General features: G+C 36.4%; 3 protein-coding genes across 9 annotated transcripts; 1 reads left to right on the top strand and 2 right to left on the bottom strand.

Annotated features, from left to right (window-relative positions):
• Nucleotides 2151-3486, bottom strand: LOC109714679. The gene is made up of 2 exons (XM_020239374.1): nucleotides 3102-3486; nucleotides 2151-2279 (listed from the first exon to the last, which is right to left on the bottom strand). Exons 1-2 carry the CDS (start codon nucleotides 3300-3302, stop codon nucleotides 2151-2153), a joined length of 330 nt encoding a protein of 109 aa, XP_020094963.1. The 5' UTR covers nucleotides 3303-3486.
• Nucleotides 7287-7805, bottom strand: LOC109714680. Its single transcript, XM_020239375.1, has one exon. The coding sequence runs from the start codon at nucleotides 7803-7805 to the stop codon at nucleotides 7287-7289; it is 519 nt and encodes a 172-aa protein (XP_020094964.1).
• LOC109714562 lies at nucleotides 12764-21150 on the top strand. Of its 7 annotated transcripts, none has more exons than XM_020239249.1 (9): nucleotides 12764-13084; nucleotides 15104-15140; nucleotides 16367-17217; nucleotides 17680-17757; nucleotides 17937-18035; nucleotides 18126-18318; nucleotides 18784-19205; nucleotides 19659-19912; nucleotides 20603-21150. In XM_020239249.1, the coding sequence occupies exons 2-8, from the start codon at nucleotides 15134-15136 to the stop codon at nucleotides 19875-19877; spliced, it is 1869 nt and encodes a 622-aa protein (XP_020094838.1). In that variant the 5' UTR covers nucleotides 12764-13084; nucleotides 15104-15133; the 3' UTR covers nucleotides 19878-19912; nucleotides 20603-21150. The 7 variants fall into 7 exon arrangements, with proteins under 7 accessions (XP_020094838.1, XP_020094833.1, XP_020094840.1 ...); XM_020239244.1 differs by having other exon boundaries at nucleotides 12765-13084; nucleotides 20595-21150; XM_020239248.1 differs by lacking the exon at nucleotides 12764-13084 and adding an exon at nucleotides 13187-13201 and having other exon boundaries at nucleotides 20595-21150.

Consider the following 21581-nt stretch of genomic DNA (forward strand, 5'->3'; position numbering starts at 1 on the left):
GTATAATTATGTCAAATCAGGATTAATTTACTGGTTTTATAAACTTATTTTACTGGTACAAGTGAGTTAAATATAGTTAGGGATATAGGGTAGGAAATATCTTATCCTTGCCAGCTACAATGCTCAAACGACCATCACACCCTTTCAACACATCGGAGGAGCATGAACCATCAAGGGATAATGTTTACTAGTGGATTCTGACATTTAGTAAATAGTTTGGTCAATTCTTCTGAAGGAGATAACGAAGAAACACGTTACACGAAAACTATGTATTGGTTAGACTGTTTTTTCCCCTCACCTTCTCATATGTTGTTTTATTTGTTGTCGCAGTAGCAGGCAAAGACATGAATATTATAGGACAGGTAGCCTCAGTTCGCATCGATTACGACCAATGTTATTCTCTTTCAAATCTCATACGTATTTTATGTCTCACATAAGCAGATAGATTATCTCAGATAACAGATTACCATCTCAATGTGAAAGGCGTGCACACTCTTTCTGCTACCTGATGTCAGTAATACAATAGAATTTGGTATGTAATATGTAAACCTATGAGATACGGCTGTGCACAACCGTAAAAAAGTTCTCTGACTATAGAAAAACATGAAAGTAGAGTTAGTAAGAAAGCTTCTCTAACATACAGTATGTCCTACAAATATGTATTAGAAAAACAGTATCTCATTTTATATGGTTGAAGAGTTACAAATTCTCTCAGTTGCAAAGAAAAAAAAACAGGGAGCCACAGCTGAGATAAAGAAATATCAAATGCTCACACAATAGCAGTAAAATCAGACAAATTACAAGAAACACGTCAAAAAGATAATTTAGAAATAAACAATATATGATACCCTTATCTTTTAAAATATGAAACGAAAAACAACTTTAAAACACCAGAAAGAGATCACAATTCAACTAATTTTTCGAACGGTAGAAATTTATATAGTTTTAAAAAAAATATAATCTTAGCCCAATAATTGCTATAGTGGTCAAAGGGAACACAAATACCAAAACAGACTGCGCGGGAACAGATTGACCTTCTAAAAGTGCTCTTCTAGTATACTAAATAGTCAAAGCAAGACATGAACATTTACTGATATGTTTGGTGTAGGAGAGAGAATAGGTGCAATAAAGGAATTTATTCACCCTTATCTCAACACAAAACAAAAAATACGGTCGGAACATAATTCATCTCCTTAACGGTATTCTTAGAATAGGCCGTTAAGGGGTGGAACTTGTGTTCCACCCCCAAGGCTGAACAAGCTGGGTTACGATGCTTGTCCACGAGAGAGGAAGGAGAGAGAGAATTCTTTAATTTATTATAAAGTTTAAATTGTCGTAAGTTTAAAAAATTAAAATTTTATATTTTTAAAAATTACAAAATTTTAAAATTTTAAATTTAAATTTTTTAATTTAAATTTTAAAATTGAGTATTTTAAATTTTTTATTTAGAATTTGATATTTTGTATTTTATTAAATGTAAAATAGTTCATCTTATAATTTAAAGATTTAAGATTTAAATATTTATTTTTTAAATTATAAATTTGAGATATTAAAATTTTAAATTTTAATTTGATTTTTAAATTTAAAAGTTATAATATTTATAAATTTAAAATATAAATATAAAATATAAAAATTCTTAATTCTAATATAAACGAAAGAATGATATTATTATTTTTATTTTATAACTCCAACGTTTAATTCTTATTCTATTACTAACCGAAACGCTTATTTTTTATTTAGGAATAACCAATTTTCAAAGTAATTGATCTAAATTACTCGCACTTATACCTCAATTTATTACCTAAATACGCGAATTACTCCATTTTTGCTTATTCATCGAACCAAAGCGAATACCTTAGTAAATTGAGTAGAACTTTACGACGAAAAGATTGGAAAAGCCACAAAAACTAAATATACAATACTATTAGAAATGACACACAGCATTCTGCGATCGACCGAAATATTATATTGGAAAACTTGGTAAAGGAATAACAATAAGAGGCTCTTCAAATAATGAAAATAAAATCAGCCTCAGAGAAGATGGCAAGGCCATCTAGCAAGTGTAACATCTTATATGTATTCTGCATACCTCACATCCAACTTGAACCCATTTTCTCCGTGGACTTCATTCATAGCAGAACATGTGTCAGTCAGTCCATTGGAAAGGAGCTACCAGCAGAATGAAGCTTCTTCTTTGTAGAGCACCACAAGGAAAGAGAATCAGTTTGTCCTCGCTCAGAGCGTAGAAGGGACATACTTCCTCGAACATCTGAAGTCGTCTGTGAACAGAGAAAGGGAATTAAAGTTCTCGCACAAGTAGCTATTGTGAGTTCATGTATCAAAGTATGTGAGAACTCGTGAGTATTTGTGGGAAATGCCAATGACCAACTGGTAATTAACTATTACATTTATGAATTTTTTTCTAGGTAACTAACTACGGAGATGATTAACTGTACTATTTATAGGCCTCATAGTTACAGACAAAATCAAAACAATTGTAAATCGATTACAGGACATGTTCTAAGCCCCCAGATCTGCCATATTAGGGGGAAAGAAAAAGGACGATCCATAGAGATTACTTGTTTTAGGGTACATGAAATGGGCAACAAATTCAAAAAGAAGCATTGGAAATCAGAAGTTAGACATAACTAAATTATTAAAAAACCTTCTAATTAATATTGCAGCTCAGACCAAGGAGAATTTTTAATCGTTGAGCAGAACAGAGATTTCCAGCAGTCTCATAAATCATCAACACAAATGGAGAAAAGAACGACATGTACACATTAAGCGACCAGATTCCTTGGCTTTCCCTTAGTGATCCGAACCAAGCCGCACGACGATGATCAAAAAGGAACTGGACAATCCCCTTATTAATAAAGGGAACGGCCTTTGCATCACCGAAACGCCCAAAATTTCACAACATTAAATCATATTGGGCGATAAATACGAAGAAATTGATATATCTTAAGTTCTCGTCCACTTTTCACATCAAATATTGAGATGAGGAACCAACAAATGAAACGGTGTTTCCTCCCGCCGACAGAAAAAAAAAAAAAAAAAAAAAAAAAACGCGAGAGAAGGGAAGAGGAGAGGAAAGGAACCTGTCGAAGGATCACCGAGGAAGGTCGTGCGGAGCTCGAGAGGTAAAGCCAAAAGCAGAGGGAGAAGCCGCCGCCGCCGCCGCCGCCGCCTTCGGCTTCCGCTTCCGCTTCTGCTTCTGCTGCCGCAGCCACTCGATCGAGGCTTACTCGCACGTCTCGGAGCCTGGAGTAGTCCTCTTCGCCGCGCTCCCCTTTCGCCATGGTCGATCGCTCTTCGAGTTTTGGGGATTTTGTGAGGGGAGAGAGAGAGAGAGAGAGAGAGAGAGAGAAGAGATGCGGAGAAGGGAACAGAACCCTTTCTTTTTTTTCGTTTTCTTTTTTTTCCTCCTTTTTTATTTTCTGAGGGGTTTTCCCTTTTGGTTTGCTTGTGTCGGGTGTTAGTTAACGGTCTCTCCGCTTCCAATGAAGTCCACTTGGGAGTTAGGTATTTGAGGTGAGGAGGCAGCCGGTTGATCTGGACCGTCCGTGGGATCAATGAAGCTCCTTGATTCAGTTAAATAGTAGGACCTTCCTAGCCCTTGGAATTAATCTTTTTTTTATCTAAATTTGCTTTTGCAATCGTCATTAGATAAACATAAAACAACATACTTCTCTAGTGGCATTTATGTGTTTCTTCTGTGACGACTGCAACTATAATTATAATTATATAGTATAAAAAATTTAAAATTTTTAAAAAAATTTATAATATTAAAATAATATTTTTAATCACTGTATTATCAAATTAGGCCTAAACAATGGCGGTAAATTAATCTTATTTCAGGTACTCCGGTATCACGCTTTTCTAAATTATTAGCATTATTATATATATGATTTTCATAATTTTCTTAAATTCAACGGATGAGTCCTTAAACTCTAAAATTTTATCCTTTGAAAATATCTCAATCTATAGTTAGATTTCAAAATTTCCCTGCAAAGCTATGTTTATAATTCTCACCAACATGTTTTGCAGGTTTATTTGTGAGCGGCATGATGGCGTGAGGAAAGGACGTGGTTCATAGATAGCGTCCTATCATGGCGACTTGATAGATGCTACCCTCCCAAGTGTTGTTTTGGGGTAGTGTGAGAGCAAATGTATTTGTATGCAGGATTGTATTTGGATATAGAATGTAAAATGTAACCATGGGACGAATAGTTGTAATGGTTTGTTATTTCTACTATGATTCATTTGTTATACAGTCTGTCTATCTTCTCTATTCATATATGGAATGTTCTTGAGTTGTATTGATTGTAACATCTTGCGCAGATAAGAAAAATTTTATTCGTTCGGCGGGTCTGGTGCATGCGTCGTACGAACTTTCTCTCTAAATCAAAGAAAAAGGAGGCGGCGAGGCATGATAGATTAAGATAGTATCAGCATGCATCTCAATAACTTCTTTGCAAAAAAAGTTTGTATCAAATTCAATATTTTGTTTTAAATAAAGCAAAATATTTAGAAAACACATTGAATTTGAATGGTTCAAGATTTTTTTGGCATATTGCTTCAGTTCTATATCTAAACATATATTTGAGAGAGATCAGCTTCTTCCCTCGAGTTAACTAATTTGAAATTTTATTTAATAATATTATACAATTTATGTAAAATTCTATTTTACTAAATATAAGTCATTTTCCCTGGCCGACTCGTCCTAATGAAACTTGCTATAGAAGCGAATAGATATGGCGGTTTACAGCAGACGTGGTAGACCGATTCCACGTTTATTATTTCTCCTAATCAACGGCTGGTGGGCTACGTGATCAATATTAGAGAACGTCCTGATCCGCTCCTATGATCCTATCACGATGCTGATCGGTTCGGGTTTCGCAGTAACCCGATCCACTCCCGAATCCTCCTAACCGCACCACCACCGCGCGCGCGCGCGCGCTCGAGCGAATTTTGAGCTCGCCCCGTCCTCCCTCTCGTGCGCGCTCGCCCACACGTGCGAGCGAGCTCACGATGGTTTCCCAACGAGTCGCCATGGATAGGGGTGTTAAGATCCAGCATCAACGGAGGAAGACGATGTTAAGATCCTACCCGACCTTCCCTCTCCTCGAGGAGAAGAGGCGATCCTGCGCACACATCAAACAAGGTTCTCCCTTCGATTCGGTTTTGACGCTTCAGTTTTTCCTAATGCTTCAGGGATTTGGGCTTTTGATTATCCGTTTTAGGGCTTTAGAGTTTTGATGGTTTAGGGTTTTAGGGTTTTAGGTTTCGATTACCTGCGGGTATCCTTCAGGCGAGGTTTCCCTGCAATCCGGTGTGAGTTTTAGGGTTTGAGTCATCGGTTACAGGGTTTTAGGATTCTAGGGTTTGACCGCAAATTTCCAGTTTTAGGATTTTAGGTATTCGGCGTTTATTATCTCAACCTTCTCGATTGCGGAAGATGGATTTCAGGGTTAGGGGATAAGATCCTTTTTGGTCTATTAGGTTTCAATTGCCAACTCTAGAGTTAAGCCTTGCTTGGGAAGCTTTTAAATATTCTTTGCTGTTTGGTCCCTGTAATCGAGTCTATGATGTGTTAGTTAATCTACCGCTTAAACACTGCAATTTGGAAATGAGATTGGAGATATGTTATGTTTATTATAGAAAAATTATCTGCTGAATCAGGTGTAAGTTCATGTTGATGTAGATATAATGATGTCAGGTTCATGCAGAATAGAAAATACACTTTCAACCTTTTCTCTTGTGATATTACGAGGTTAAGTTTTAGTTACACCTTTATGAAGTAAGTTGTTCATTGCAACCTGTAGACTGAGAGGTAAAGCTTATAACTGATGGAAATTTTTTCCGAAATGAGGCCTCTCTGGCATCAGACTGCTAATTCCAAATGCTAATGTGGCCAGTTTTCTCTTCTTTCCATTCCCATAGATGGTTTGGTTGAGCTGAGTTATATTTATGGATGAGTAGCATGTGCTAAATTATGTCTTGGAAAACAAGGCATTAGGAGCTCTCTGTAGCTCATCCTTGATGTCCTAATTTTTTCCTTGTGTGAGGTTAGCGGGGCAAATCCTTTTGTTTTTTGGTTGGGGTAGCCTTTTCAATGATGTAAGTCCTTAATGTCCCCCCATCAAAGAGTTTAAAAAAGGGATCAGAATTCTTGCTGGTCGAAGCTTTTTAGCGAATTTAGCTCTCCATGATATAATAATTGATGTCTCAACCGGTAGTATTAGTAAGCTACTAACCAAAATGCAAGATTGGTACTTCATGTATGTGGCCATTTTTTCAGACCAACACATGATGTATGCCTCACTCTGAATTATCGTATGGCAAAACTACAATATTGTTGTTCAATTGTCGACAGTCATGATCACTTGAGCAGGCATCTGGTCATCGACGAGGCATGTTTCTTTCTAGATTCTTTTACTTTGTTGGTAAATTTTTATGAGTCGAAATACGTGAGTTATCTGTGATCTATATTTCTTCACAATAGCAACAGCAGGATTTTAGAAACAACTCTGCTGAACATGTAATATGAGTTTAATCACCTTCTGGAGGAGAGAGTCAGATATTTCCAGAACTAGTTATTCATTCTATTATGTGAACATGGGCATGCAAGAATTGCAATCTAATCCCTACTAATTGCAACAAATGCTAAGGTCGATATTCTACAGGAGTTGTTTTTGGAATCCTATCACACCTTTTGATATCTTGATTGTTAATATTTGGTTTATGAATTCCCATTAGGTGATGTTTCATCAACAGCATAGAAGCCTTTAAGTGTGATATCCTTCTTTCAGCGATCAGATGTTTGTTCAAGTGGTTGTGATTGTCTATAATTGGATAAATTCAGCCGCAAACTTGTCATGTGCAAGTCCAGACTAACACAGCTCATTTGTATGGAAGGTAGCCCTATATAGAAAATACCAATAGGTTTTGCACTTCCAGGTAGCCACACATTGACATTAGATGATAGTTAATGTAGCTCTAGGTTGCTGTCAAGATCTTTAATGTTGGACATTCGATAGCTGCATAATCACCTAAATGAATTGCAAGATATTTTTCTGAAGGCATGAGTGCCTAACCACATTGTCACCAAATAAAAATTAGTTAATCAAGTATCATGAATAGAAAAATATTTTTGGGTTTTGTGAATTTTTAAGTTGACAAAAGAAAAGGAGCAAAATTGAATTCAATTCTTGATGGGTAGCAAACTGCTGCAGAACAACTTCAGTGTTCTATATTTTATTCTCAGACCAGGAATATGAAGATTATTTTTTATTTTCCAACAAGGAGGTTATCGAATAAGCGAGTTCCGCAAGAGCTTTCGCGTTGAGATTCTCATCTCTCAGTGGGTTCTTCATGGCTCTTCCTTCAAAGAGTAGGATATCACAGTCGTCAGGTGTGTCCTCGGCATGCTGCAATTTGTCAATGGCATTCTCTATATTCCTGGCCTTGATGTCTCCTATGGAACCTGTCACTGATTGCTTCATCTCCCTGTAGTAGCGAATGCATGCGATGAGATTGTTGACGAGATCTTCGGTAATGTCTATGATTGAGGTGATGTTGATTTTTGTGAGGTTGGCAGCAAGGAGGGCGAGCTCGCGAGTGTCGGCGGATGTGCTTTTAGGCACGGCATAGAGAGTTTCCATGCAGAATCGGTAGTCTACTGAGCGCACCCTCTCTACAGCCTTGCAGGTCTCGTTGATGACGGAGGCTGCAGATACATAATGAGGGGAGAGGGCTACAACAAGTATAAGGAGCACGGCGGCAAGCAAAGAGGGGCTCATTGTTGAGAGATGAGAGAGGAGATGGAGTTTGGGATTGGTGTGAGTACGTATGCACGTCGTAAGAAGCTACCAAGTTTGCTAAGCCATTAAATAAGGATAGTTTTATGTACTCGATAGTTAATACTGTGCCTTGGTCTTTGGTAATTGACATCTTCGTGATGTATAGTACATTCAATGCATGATATATATTCCTCGAAGCGAGAAGAATAATTTTCATGATTCTATGTCCATTTAATGCTGAGCAAGAATTAATTCCTGTTCGGAACTTCTACATAAGATTCCTGCTCGGAATTTTGGACCGAAATCTTTACACAGGTTGGATGCAAATTCTCTGCAGATATTTTGTGCAGGGAATCCTTGAACGGCTGGGTTATCTGGTTGCCCGTCTAATCACGAAGCACTTGCTGATTTCTAGATCACCACCAACAAAGGTTGAGATGGCGACGCGCATTTCCGATGGGTGATCAGATCACTTCCTTCCTGCGAGGATGGATTCGAGTATATCAGAAGTGCTGAGAAAACACAAGTATTTGAAAAACTGTCAGTTGCAGGTTAGACTGTCGGTTTTTATGCGTCCTTCGTCTCATTTCTATTTTCAATTTCTTACTACGGAGCAAGTTGTAGTTTTTGTTTTCTATATTTTGTCATTAAATTTTCACCATTTGTGTGCTGCATTAGGCGAGTATATTTTATAGTAGCTTGTACTGTCGAAGCAAAATATGGTTGAAAACTTTTTTCGGTGCTGCGATGCCGAATAGGCCTTTGTTGCTGGTGGTCGCACTCCCCTTATCCTTTGTTAGTGGTCTGAACCAATTGAAAAAAAAAGAAGAAGAAGAAAAAGAAATTGGTATAATGTTTGAAATTTTACTTGCATATCAATTATAATTCTCTTAAATTTATTTATGCGTGATAATGTGGTCCCGGGACCAGTAACTGTTCTGACTTCTGAGCTTTCGAATCGTCATCATAATCCCGGGCATCTTTAAAGCAGCAGAGATGTCTACACTCTAGCACTTTTTTATAAAACAATCCTCTAAAATTTTAAAATTTGCGAAATAATCCTCTCAAAATTTTATTTGTAAAACTAATCCACTTTTCACCAAATCAGCGCCACGTCAGAATTTCTTTTAAAGACGGTGAATTATTTACCGCGTTCTCCAATTTCTTTTAAAGACGGTAAATCGTTCATCGCTTTTCCATTTCTTTTAAAAACGGTAAATCATTCATCGCATTTCTCTTATTTACTGTTACTTTCTATATCTCATATATAATTCTAACAATAATATAAAAATTCTAATAAATCACATATAATCTTAACAACCTTTAAATCCTAATAATTTATCCATATAATTTGCCTTTATATGAAATTATATGGATAAATTATTAGGATTTAAAAGTTGTTAAGATTATATGGAATATAGAAAGAAACAGTAAATAAGTGAAAGGCGGTGAATGATTTATCGTCTTTAAAAAAAAATAGAAAGCGGTGAACGATTTATCACCTTTAAAAGAAATGGATAAAAGCGAAAAACGATTCACCGCCTTTAAAAGAAATAAGAGAAAACGGCAAACGATTCACCGTCTTTGTAAGAAAACCCTAATGTGGCGCCCACGTGGCGAAAAGAGGGTTAGTTTTACAAATAAAATTTTTATATGGTCATTTTACCAATTATAATTTTTTAGAGGGTCATTTTATAAAAAAACCCACACTCTACATCACCAGTCAACGTGTTTCTTTCTCGGTGCCGTTCCCATCTCATGCACGAATGACGGAATGAGTGGACGACGAAACTACTCGCCTGACCATGTCGTCCACTAGTCCGCAGCCTATAGCCATAGTTTATCACATATCCGTTGGATTCGGAAAAAAAAAGTTTTTTAATTATTTTAAATATAGATATAATTTTGAAAATAAATTAGAAATAAAATCAACTTTTATATTTAAATAAAATTTTAATTATTTTTAGAAAAAGAAAATAATGTTTAGATAATTAGATTGGAATAGTATGAATAAATGTAACTAATACTTTCAAAATAATAATATTTCAATATAATTAATTAATGTTAAAATATTAATCAAATAATGATTTAATTGAATAAATTATGAATACTGTTCGGTAACTATACATTTTAATTAATTCTTTAATAAATTAATTAGTTAATTATTTGAAAATAAATAGATTAGTCCAAATATTAATTAGTTAATCAATATAGATATTAGTTATTGTATAATCAAACTAAATAATTAATTTTTGTAATTAGCTATTCAATTAAATATTTATTAGCGTAATAAATCTAATAGGTAATTATTTATCTAATTAATTAGTAAATAAATTAATTAATAATGTTTTATTATTAAATTAGTAGAGGTATAAGAGGAAGAATTGGTTGGAATAATAATTTACCCTCTTAACGGGTTATCACGGGATAACCTGTTAAGAGGGGAACTAGAACTTAAACCAAACAATGCCTTAACGAGAGAAAATAAACGGATTTGGAGCGAAAAATAGAATAATTTTTACTAGTGTAGTAATCCGCGCGATACGACGGATAGATATTATTGAACAATTATCTTGTCTATCATCATCATTGATCATCGATGATAGTTTGAAAAAATAAATTTGAAATATATAGTCATCAAATAAATAGAAAATAGTAGTCTAAATATGAAGTAAAGAATATTAATTTAAATAGTCTGCAAGAAAGACGATCAATGATCTGATATGAACGTTATAGAGATTAATAGCGTTGAAAATTAGATCAATCAAAGATAAAATTAATATAAAATGATGTGAAACCCTACTAATTTGAGGTGATTTTGAACGGTGGGTGAGATTTAGCAAAAATTCTTAAGCCATTCGAAAGAAAGAGAAAGTGGTGGTAGATAAATATTACTAACAAATTCTTTATAATAACTTTACAAATATTCATGGTGATTATGGAGAAGAATGGAGCGTTATGCAGATGAGGGAAGATAGAAGGACATGGGGTGAGAAAGGAAGATGGAGAATTTCAATGTTTTGGATTAAAAGGGTTTGCGGTGAGTCGGTGACTATAGACAAGAATGATGAGTTACATAGAAGGGGAAAGATGAAGGAACGTGGGAAGGGAAAGGGAAGAGGAAGGGACACGCGAGATATAAAAGAGGGATGGTACCTAAATGAGAAAAAAAAAAAAAAGAGAAAAAACTTTAAAAGTAAGGTAGATGCGTCAACAACAAAGTTATGTGAATGGTAGCGTATCAACAACAAATTAAGGTAGTACTGTAACTCCAAGAATTCCAAGGCTTTGTTTGAATGGCCGTGCAAAACAGGTCAGGATTAAGATTCGAAGGAAGGGCCGAAAGTATATAGTATATTTATCTTAGAAAAAGTAAACTATAATAAAATTTTGATTTTAATCAAAAAAAAAAATGTTGATTTATAAAAAATATAAATAAAAAAATAAAAAATGGTTTGTTTACATTCGTAGATGTTTGAATGAATACGGAATTTGTCAATAATTCTTTTTTGATAGGCGCAGTTAAAGAGTTTGTGAGAAAGTTATTATTATTTATTTAAATTTTTGAAAATCGATTTTGATAGTATTTATAGTCGAAAATATTTTTTTTATATTTCAAATGAAAAAAATTAGTACAAGTTAGACCAATCAGGAGAGAGAGGGAGGGTAACGTACTGCATGCGCTCCGGGGTCAGCGCACATGCAGTTGATTTCGTGGCGGCCAAGTTTTGTGAGAAAATATTTCAATTTGGCAATTTCTAAAAACTAAAATTTGTAGTTTTATAATTTACTGTGCCTAATTATTTAGGAACTCATATATAATTTTTTAAATAGTAAGGGGGGTCATGGCCATTGGGAACCTCACAGTTGCTTCATTTAAGTTTAAATATATAAATATTTCATTCTACATTTTTTTTTTGATGTGTTTAAAAAGTACATAAAATTTGATAGAAGACAAGAGCGATCAAATTCAAAGAATGAATGTAATATTTTGCCTTAAGTTATTTTTTTTGAAATAAAGTAAATCATTTCGAAGATAAAATATATAATTCTATACAATCATGAATACCCGCTGTAATTGAACTTCTAAATTCTAACCATGTAAGAAAATTTTTGTGCCGAATAAGATATAGCGGAATATCTCCTTCTGATATCCCAACATAGCCTAATAAAAAAAATTTGAAAAATAATTTATTTTATACAACCATGTAGATTGGGTGCACGAGAATATTTTCTTCCTCCACCTCTTTGAGAGAAATAAATACATTTTTATATAATTTAATATATAAAAATATGGAATATAATTTTATATGTAAATTTTGTATCTACTTTTCCAACCAATAAAAACAAGCACGAATGCTGAAGAAAGTTAATTTTGTACAATTTTATGCGAAAACAAACAACCCCTCCTAATATCAACGTCATGGTCATCACCAAAAATTCTTTTCTAAATTTTTTGTGTGGAAACAGATAGCTCCTGAAGTCATGGATTCTTTTTCTCAATCATGGATGCAAAATCCTACGGCTAGTATGATGGTCATTGCCAAAATTACTTTTTTGAAAAATTTATGTGGAAATTAAACAAGAAGCTTCTGGGATGGTGGATTCCTTTCTCTCGTCGTGCAACAACAGCCGTGGATGAGAAATCCAGCGGCTGGTATCAAAGGGCATGGTCGCTATAAAAATCGTCCTTTCAAAATTTTGTATGAAAACATATAGCTCCTAAGATTACGGATTTTTTTTTTCTCGTTACGCAACAACAACCGTGGATGAGAAATCCAACGGCTGGTACGAAGGGCGAGATCACGAGCAAAACTATGTTTTCACAAATTTATACAGAAACGAACGGCTCCTGTATCTGCAGATTCCTTCCTCTCGTCATGCCACAACAGCCGTGGATGCGAAATGCGACGGCTGGCATCGAGGGCACAGTTATATATACATCACCATCGCATTTATGCCACCGCGGGCCAAAATAAAACTCGTCTCCTCAACCATTTCTCTCTCTCTCTCTCTCTCTCTCTCTCTCTCGCGTGAAAAAGGAGATTCAAAGGCGCGTTGTCGCGGTTCGAAAACTGAAAGGGGCGTACGCTCCACGTGGGAGGGAAAACGGCGACTTGCGTTCGCGGGGTTTGAAAAGGGTCGGACCACGTGGAGCAGAAGTCGGCGACGCCTTCGACCCCGACGCCGTCTTAATTAAGACTTCTCCTCCTCCTCCTCCTCCTCCTCCTCCGACGAATCCCCTCCTCCTCCTCCTCTGTTTTTTTTTTACATTCCAGGTAATAATAATTATAATAATAATAATAAATATTTAATCTCTTCGTAATTACTCTCCCTTCGCCACCACCATTATCCGTCGATTTCTGTTCCCAACCTCTTGTTTTCGCTCATTTCATGTAAGCCGTGGATCATCATCTTGCTTTGTTTCTGTTTTTTTATTTTAATTNAAGATAAAATATATAATTCTATACAATCATGAATACCAGCTGTAATTGAACTTCTAAATTCTAACCATATAAGAAAATTTTTGTGCCGAATAAGATATAGCGGAATATCTCCTTCTGATGTCCCAACATAGCCTAATAAAAAAAATTTGAAAAATAATTTATTCTATACAACCATGTAGATTGGGTGCACGAGAATATTTTCTTCCTCCACCTCTTTGAGAGAAATAAATACATTTTTATATAATTTAATATATAAAAATACGGAATATAATTTTATATGTAAAATTTGTATCTACTTTTCCAACCAATAAAAACAAGCACGAATGCTAAAGAAAGTTAATTTTGTACAGTTTTATGCGAAAACAAACAACTCCTCCTAGTATCAATGTCATGGTCATCGCCAAAAATTCTTTTCTAAATTTTTTGTGTGGAAACAAACAGCTCCTGAAGTTATGGATTCTTTCTCTCAATAATGGATTCGAAATCCTACGGCTAGTATCATGGTCATCGCCAACATTACTTTTTTGAAAATTTTATGTGGAAATTAAACAAGAAGCTTCTGGGATGGTGGATTCCTTTTCTCTCGTCGTGCAACAACAGCCGTGGATGAGAAATCCAGCGGCTGGTATCAAAGGGCATGGTCGCTACAAAAATCGTTCTTTCAAAATTTTGTATGAAAACATACAGTTCCTGAGATTACGGATTTTTTTTTTCTCGTTACACGACAACAACCGTGGATGAGAAATCCGACGGCTGGTATGAAGGGCGAGATCACGAGCAAAACTATGTTTTCACAAATTTATACAGAAATGAACGACTCCTGTGGTTGCGGATTCCTTTCTCTCATCATGCCACAACAGCCGCGGATGCGAAATGCGACGGCTGGCATCGAGGGCACAGTTATATATACATCACCATCGCATTTATGCCGCCGCGGGCCAAAATAAAACTCGTCTCCTCAACCATTTCTCTCTCTCTCTCTCTCTCTCTCTCTCTCTCTCGCGTGAAAAAGGAGATTCAAAGGCGCGTTGTCGCGGTTCGAATACTGAAAGGGGCGTACGCTCCACGTGGGAGCAAATCGGCGACTTGCGTTCGCGGGGTTTGAAAAGGGTCGGACCACGTGGAGTAGAAGTCGGCGACGCATTCGACCCCGACGCCGTCTTAATTAAGACTTCTCCTCCTCCTCCTCCTCCTCCGACGAATCCCCTCCTCCTCCTCCTCTATTTTTTTTTTAAATTCCAGGTAATAATAAATATCGTAATAATAATAAATATTTAATCTCTTCGTAATTACTCTCCCTTCGCCACCACCATTATCCGTCGATTTCTGTTCCCAACCTCTTGTTTTCGCTCATTTCATGTAAGCCGTGGATCATCATCTTGCTTTGTTTCTGTTTTTTTATTTTAATTCATGAGCCATTTGTTTGTTTACTTATTTATTTATTATGGAGAGGAACATGCAATCGTCACAGATGAGATTGATGAGTGGGTGCACAATAAATAAATGAGATTAAGAATCTGGCCTTCGTTTTTTTTTAATCTTCTCTCTTTATCATCCAATACATACAATATTTTTAGTATTAGAAAATAAATACCTAACAAACAGAATCTATTTGTCTCTGCTCTTTCTCTATCTCTCTCTCTGAAACCACATTAGTTTATTACCTCTTCGCCGCAAACTACGCCGAAGCTCAATATTTTTCGGTTGTTATTATTTATTTATTTATTTACTTATTACGTGAAAGAGATAGTAAGCTACTTACTTCGGCATAAATAATACATTATATATATTTTTAAAAATAAATTTAATTAAAAAATGTGAAATAATTAGTTTTTGAATTTGGAGTTTCAGGTATAAATCAGCAAATCTCGTTCGTCAACTATGTTGGGTACGCTCTGTTGTTCTGTAAACATTCTTATTGATTATTATTACTATTATAATACCATATTACTTGTAATCCACCACTTTCCAATAGAAAAAGGTGCAATTCCCCTTTTTTTTTTTTTTTTTTTAGTCTCAGATAGTTTTGTTTTTGTTTTCTTTTCCTTTCTTTTCTTCGTATCTGATTTCAAGTTTACAATATTTTTTATCTTTATTGTCTCCTCTCTATGTAACCAAAGCATGGTTGTTGCACCGTATTTTCATCTATATTGTTGTTCTAAATTCGTAGTTGCAATGGTTACAATCGATTTTAATACTATTTCTCCTCTTCTCATGGTATTAGGAAGAGTTCTTCTTAGAAGGAAGAAAAGAATTGGCCGTGATGTTTGAACAAGAAAAAATGGGGCATCCTGTGGGTCCGTTTAAATCAATGTATCCCATCATTTTATTCTCCTCTGACCACAATTTTATTTTTCTTTTTTCTTTTTTCTTTTTTCTCTCTCTTTATTAACAGGGTGTTTGGTTTTCCAAAAAAATATTTCAGAAAACTGTTCAGATCGTAAAAGTATTTTTTTTGGAGAAAAGTTTTTCTTAGATTTTTTTTTTTTTATAAAAAGTAGTATTTTTATTTTTAATTTTATTTCAAAATATAAAAATTTAGAAAAAAAGTGTTTTTTTTTCTGGAAAAACAGTTTTTCATCGTCCTTTTCCGAGGGATCAAACACCCACTAAATTAACATCATCGTGCTCAAGCACCAAATGAATGGTGGGCTTGTCGAAGATGGTTGTTAGTTCACGCATCGCTTCTGATTGGTCCATTAACGTGCCAAAAAGTTGCCATTTTTTTACGTAGTTTTCCTAGGAGAAAGTGGACCATTTTCTTGGTTTAAAAGTAGAGGCTTGGATTAATATGAAGTTTCTACTGTAATGAGAAGGTGGTTGGTGAGATTTTAGTTAAATAGTGTTAGTAATTTTTTCGAATTACCGTACTCGGAAATGTGTTTTTAGCAAATGCTCCTGTTCGACAAGTGTTCTTTTTCTATTTTTTTTTTACTATCAGAACATTACTTTGAGTAACTCGGTAAGACAAGCATTATTTTGAGTCACTTGTTAAGTACTTCATCTCTTTAATTCTCTGCGTCAATATTATTTAATTCTGCATGTTTGGGCTTGTTCTATTGCTACAAACACACCATTTGGGTAGTGGTATTTCACTTTGATTTCTTCTTCCAGAGCCATCTCTTCCCATTAGAGACATGGAATCAGATCAGAAAAGAGTGCCTGAACCTTCTATTTCAAATGCTAATAGACAGGGCAATGACCTTTCTGCCTCGAGACCGCTCTGGAGTCCGAGTCACTTTGCTGCAGAAAGTGTTCCGTATGTAAGACAGGATTCGGTCAGTAGGATAAGTAAGAGCGGTTCTTCGCAACGGAATTCTGCAAGTCTTTCACGCGAGACGGGTGATCAGACACTAAGCAAGATCAGGCTTTCGCACGAATTGGCCGACGAGATTCTTGAAGACGTTGATAGTTCGGTTATGGCGCAAGTCGGCGACAGCGGAGTTCGTGTAGTTGAAGGGGAGAGCATAAGAGAGGCCAGTCGCCGCTCTTATTCGAGAGCACTTAGTCGGATGAATTCCATAGTGGAAAGTGGTAGGTACGCAAGGCAGGATTCGGTCAGTAGAATAAGTAAGAGCAGCTCTTTGCAGAAAAGTTTGTCGTGTGGCAGTGATCAATTGCTGAATTCGATCAGGCTTTCGCACGAGTTGGCAGACCAGCTGCTCGGGGACATTGATAGTTCTGTTATGGCACAAGTTGGCGACCGAGGAGATCGAATAGTCGAAGACGAGGAGATTAATGAAAATGGGAGCCTGGATCTGGATTATGCAAAGAGATCGGAGGACAAAGCTGGCCCCCTCCCAGATGATGCTCTGATAATATTGAACGGCACGCGGTCCCGTGATAGTTACCGTTTGTCGCCTGTGTCTCCGTTGGTAGAAGATATTGTATCTCCTATCCCAACTGCTCTTCCCTTGGGTGCAATGAAGGACCATACACAACTTCTACAAAGTGCATCCATCAAGGTCCGCCGTGTTATGGCTTTTTTATTTTTTTCATTTTGCTATACTGATGTCGCTTAGGGCCTGTGTCCGGGCTGGAACTTCTGAGAAATATTGTTTACCTGCGTTGAACTTCAAATACCTTTCCACTGTAGCAGAGGCAGAAAATTCAAACTGGATCTTCTGCTCATTTCAACTTCGTGCGAGTGCAAAAGTTTCAGACATTTTACTCGCCGAACATTCGGCAGTTGTTTTTCCAATAAAGGAGTTGTTGAACTCTTAGTACTTCAGTTACTTAAAAGAGCCAATAATTACATGCCTAGCCGGTGTTGTGTCCAATATTTGTCAGTGTTCGTGAAAAAAAAAAGAAAATGTTCTCGAGAAGTACGGAGTCACAAAGTTCTGCCGAATGTGAGGGAGAGCGATATATGACCCGAATTGAAACTCCTGCCTTTTACTAATTGTCGTAAACACATTTGCTTGCAGGATAAACCTTACAAGCCACCACGACGATTGGACTATTTTGCCTACATTGTTCACTTGTCCGTCTTTGGATTTCTCGGGGTAAAAAACCCAAACTTCCTTGTGGACTGTTGGCGGTTGTGCTGTATCATTGTTTGAAAATAAACTATGGATAAGTAAACGAGCATATCGTATTATTTATGCATGTCAATTTACTAGACTTTTTTTTTTTTTCTTTCAATGTTGTTGTTGGTGGTTCCCTTTCTCTCATTTGCAACCAGGTACTTACGAGGTACGTACTGCGAAAGTTCTTTGGTCCGAACATTCTCGCTCTCACATCTGACGACTCTCCATTGTACCTTGATCTTCCATCCAATATAGTATGTCTCACTCCATACCTCTTTTATTTCCGATAATTAACATTCTCAAAACTTTTAACTTGACTAAACTATTTTATGCACTCTGTTCAGCTCGGTTCGTTCCTAATGGGATGGTTTGGGATTGTATTCAAGGCAGATATACGCCAAATATCTGATCATGTCGTAGTTGGATTGACAACTGGTTACTTGGGAAGCCTCACCACCTTCAGTGGGTGGAATCAGGAAATGCTTGATTTGGCCTCCAAGGGCCACTGGGTTTACGCGGTGGCTGGAATAGTATTAGGTAATTAAGCATCCCTGTCAAGCATAGTTAGCGTAAGTAATAATTTACGTATATATATCCTCAAATTTCATATTTATTCACATAAATCCATGCAAAATCTGCATTCTCATATGTAAGTTTGTGAATATGTACTATCATATAGTTCTGCGACAAACATATTTTCTTACGTATATACCCCTTGTACCTATCAAAATGCCCACCCTCTTTAGAAACTCCTTTGCAAATCACATTTTCCTTATGAATTGGATCACTACCAGCTTTAACTAATCAGGGTATTTTTGTAAGACACTCGGTTTTGAGGTTTATATGTTGTGTTTTTGTGCGTGCAAGATTCCCATAATTTTTTGTAGCCTAGATCTCTGAAAGTGTTGCTTCTCTTATCTGCGAAGTAAGAAGCCTCACATCCATTTCATCTCTTCTTTTCTTCTTTGAAAGAAGCCTTACATGCCTTATTTCATTTTCTAGGGATGTTTATTGTCAATGAATCCATAAATATAGGGGTCGAATCAGGCGAGGGACTTCGAAAATTGTTTCTAAAATATTTTGATGAGGATTCAGGAGGCAGAAAATTTTTGAAACATCTGAGAGTGGACACTGGCGCTAAGCATGCAGTTGTGATGACAATGATGGTCTTGATATTGCTCGCACTGTGGTTTCTAAGTGGAGCATTGGCCATAAAAACGGTGCATGACCTCAAAAGCGGCGCTGTTCTCTGGTTGGGTTGCGTGGTTGCCCCACCAGGCGTGTGGGGCCGTTGGCACTTGGCCAGGCTTAACGGCGAGGGGATCGGAAAGAGACAACTTCTCAAATGGCTTCCAATCGGGACTTTGGCGGCCAACGTTCTTGCAGCTTGTATTATGGCAGCACTTTCGACTATAAGCAATGCGGTAATAAGAAACGTTGGGTAAAGCGAGTTTACTGTCATTTTTTGCATTTCTGGGATAACGCATTTTTCGGCATTTTGATCTATTTTTTGTGAAAAATGAAAACTCACTAGATGCACTCCAACTTCCAGTATGATTTTGTTGGTATTTTCTCGTAACTTCTAGTAGGTTATTATACTATCGAACAGTGAGTCATATATCGTGATACTTCAATCATTCAGATTAGCTTGCTTTGTCCACTCCTTGTGGTGTTATTCGCCAGCCATTGAAAATAAAGTAACAATGAATTGCTTCAACTGTCGATGAGTCGGTACAAAAAATGTGATCAAAGAACTATCTTTAAGACCCTTTTTTTAAAGGACTCAGGAACTTTCTTGTTTTCGACATTTAAACATGAGAAGACACTATATTTATATCCCATTCAATTATCCAAAAGCGACTAGTGTTATATTGCAGGTAAATACAAAGAAATGCAGAACCGTTACGAGCGGAATCGAGTTTGGATTTCTCGGCTGCCTGAGCACTGTTTCTACCTTCGTTGCGGAAGTGTATGCAATGAGGCAGAGTAGACATAGTGGGAGAGCCTTTATTTATGCAACAGCGACCATCCTTCTCTCATTCGCAATGGGAACTTTGATATATTCTGTACCAGTATGGACGAAACACTACAAATAGCTTATGCAATCTCTTGCTATGCGGGGCACATGCAGGTATTTTTGTTTTCGCGGGGCTTTTACATATACATATTCCTACATAATCTATATTCATGTACCTCTGGAAGGTGCATTGTTCACAAGAATACTCTCTCGTCTTACTTTTGAGAATTGTTCATCCAATTCATGGGAATTTGATTTGATCTGGAGAGAGCTTTCCTCTTACTAAGTATATTAGTTGCCGATTTTTACTTGCGCGCACTAAGAAGACACAGAACTACCCCGAAACCTAATAAGGAAGGTTTTGGTTTCCACTTTTTACGTTCCTTGCATATTTTATTGTATCTCACCTACCTACTACATACTTAGAATGGCAAACTTACTCCTCGAGTGGAATTGTTCGTGCCTAATACTAGTTAATAGCTGAATCAGATGCATCCACTTGAGTTACATGATTTTGTTTACTTCGCAATGTATTCTTTTGCGTGCATTAACAGATTCATGCCAATTATGCTGATCGACAAAACTTAACCATTCAATGTGCATGTACATTCTCACCCCTGCAACCTTGGTGGACCTACGAAATTGCGTATTCTTGCTTATGATTAAATCACATATAAAAGACGAAACAACATAGTTGTTTTTTTGTTTTTTTCACCCTTCTTTCCCCTTCTATGTTTTAAAAAATTCGGTCGGGATCTTGCTTATTGATGTTCTAAAATAGCTTGTTGTTTCTTAGTGTTCCAGGGCAGGCGCACGATGATGCACCGTCACGACGAAGCTGAATCACCGTTGATTTACTTCGTACCTGAACTGCTGATTCGTCTCACTGCTTTTTTTTGAGAGAATGATTCGTCTCACTGCTTTGAGTGTAATTCCATGGGCAAAAGATGGTTTTTTCGGTGTCAGCTTTGCAGAGAAGCCAAACATGTTTCTGGTTTTAATTTACTGAGTTGGATTTCGGGTAAACAAATTTTGTCATGCCGAAACCAGAGTCTAATGCTGAACTTAATGACCGTCGGGTTTGTTGTTTATGATCCAAACCCATAAATCTGGGTTGGATTTGAATAAGCAGGGTGGATTAGTTGGGTCACACCCTCGACAACGGTTTGCTTAGTAAATACTTTGCTGTTTCTGTCATTAGTGTAATTACTTAGTATTTACTTCCCAGTGGCGAGGGGGGATTTAGCTTTACTAAGTTTTGATGTTTGCTCCGTTGCGTTGTATCTAAGATGTGCGCAGAAAAACAATATATTTGGAACTAAAAAATAAAGATCTGTTTAATCAGGGAAGTATTTAATGCCTGTTTCAGTGATAAATGGCGAAAATTTGCAAAACAGAAGAATTTACATTTTAGCTGATCCAATCAATCTATTCTGTGTTATTTTATTCTACACACATTTTCGCCGTCCCTTCATCCTATAAGTATTAAAATTTTTTGTCCATTTTATAAAAATAAACTCAACTAGATTATAAATTTTAAATTTTGGATACCAACTATTAAGCTCTTTAGCTTACTGCGCTAAGCGTGCAGCATTAAATAAAACTTGGAAACCATTAAAATGCAGTCTAAGTTTTAGTTGGACCACAATAGGCTCTTTTGGGCAGAACACGGAAAAGTAAAACGGAGCAAAGCCTACTGTGGAACTTCTGCGGTGGGTGGAGAATCTAAAATAGTAACCTTGGGTGTCCTCGCAACTTTAAAACACTTTACTTTGTTTTATAG

The sequence above is a fragment of the Ananas comosus genome, linkage group 8 (assembly GCF_001540865.1).
Source record: "Ananas comosus cultivar F153 linkage group 8, ASM154086v1, whole genome shotgun sequence".
Lineage (NCBI taxonomy): Eukaryota > Viridiplantae > Streptophyta > Magnoliopsida > Poales > Bromeliaceae > Ananas > Ananas comosus.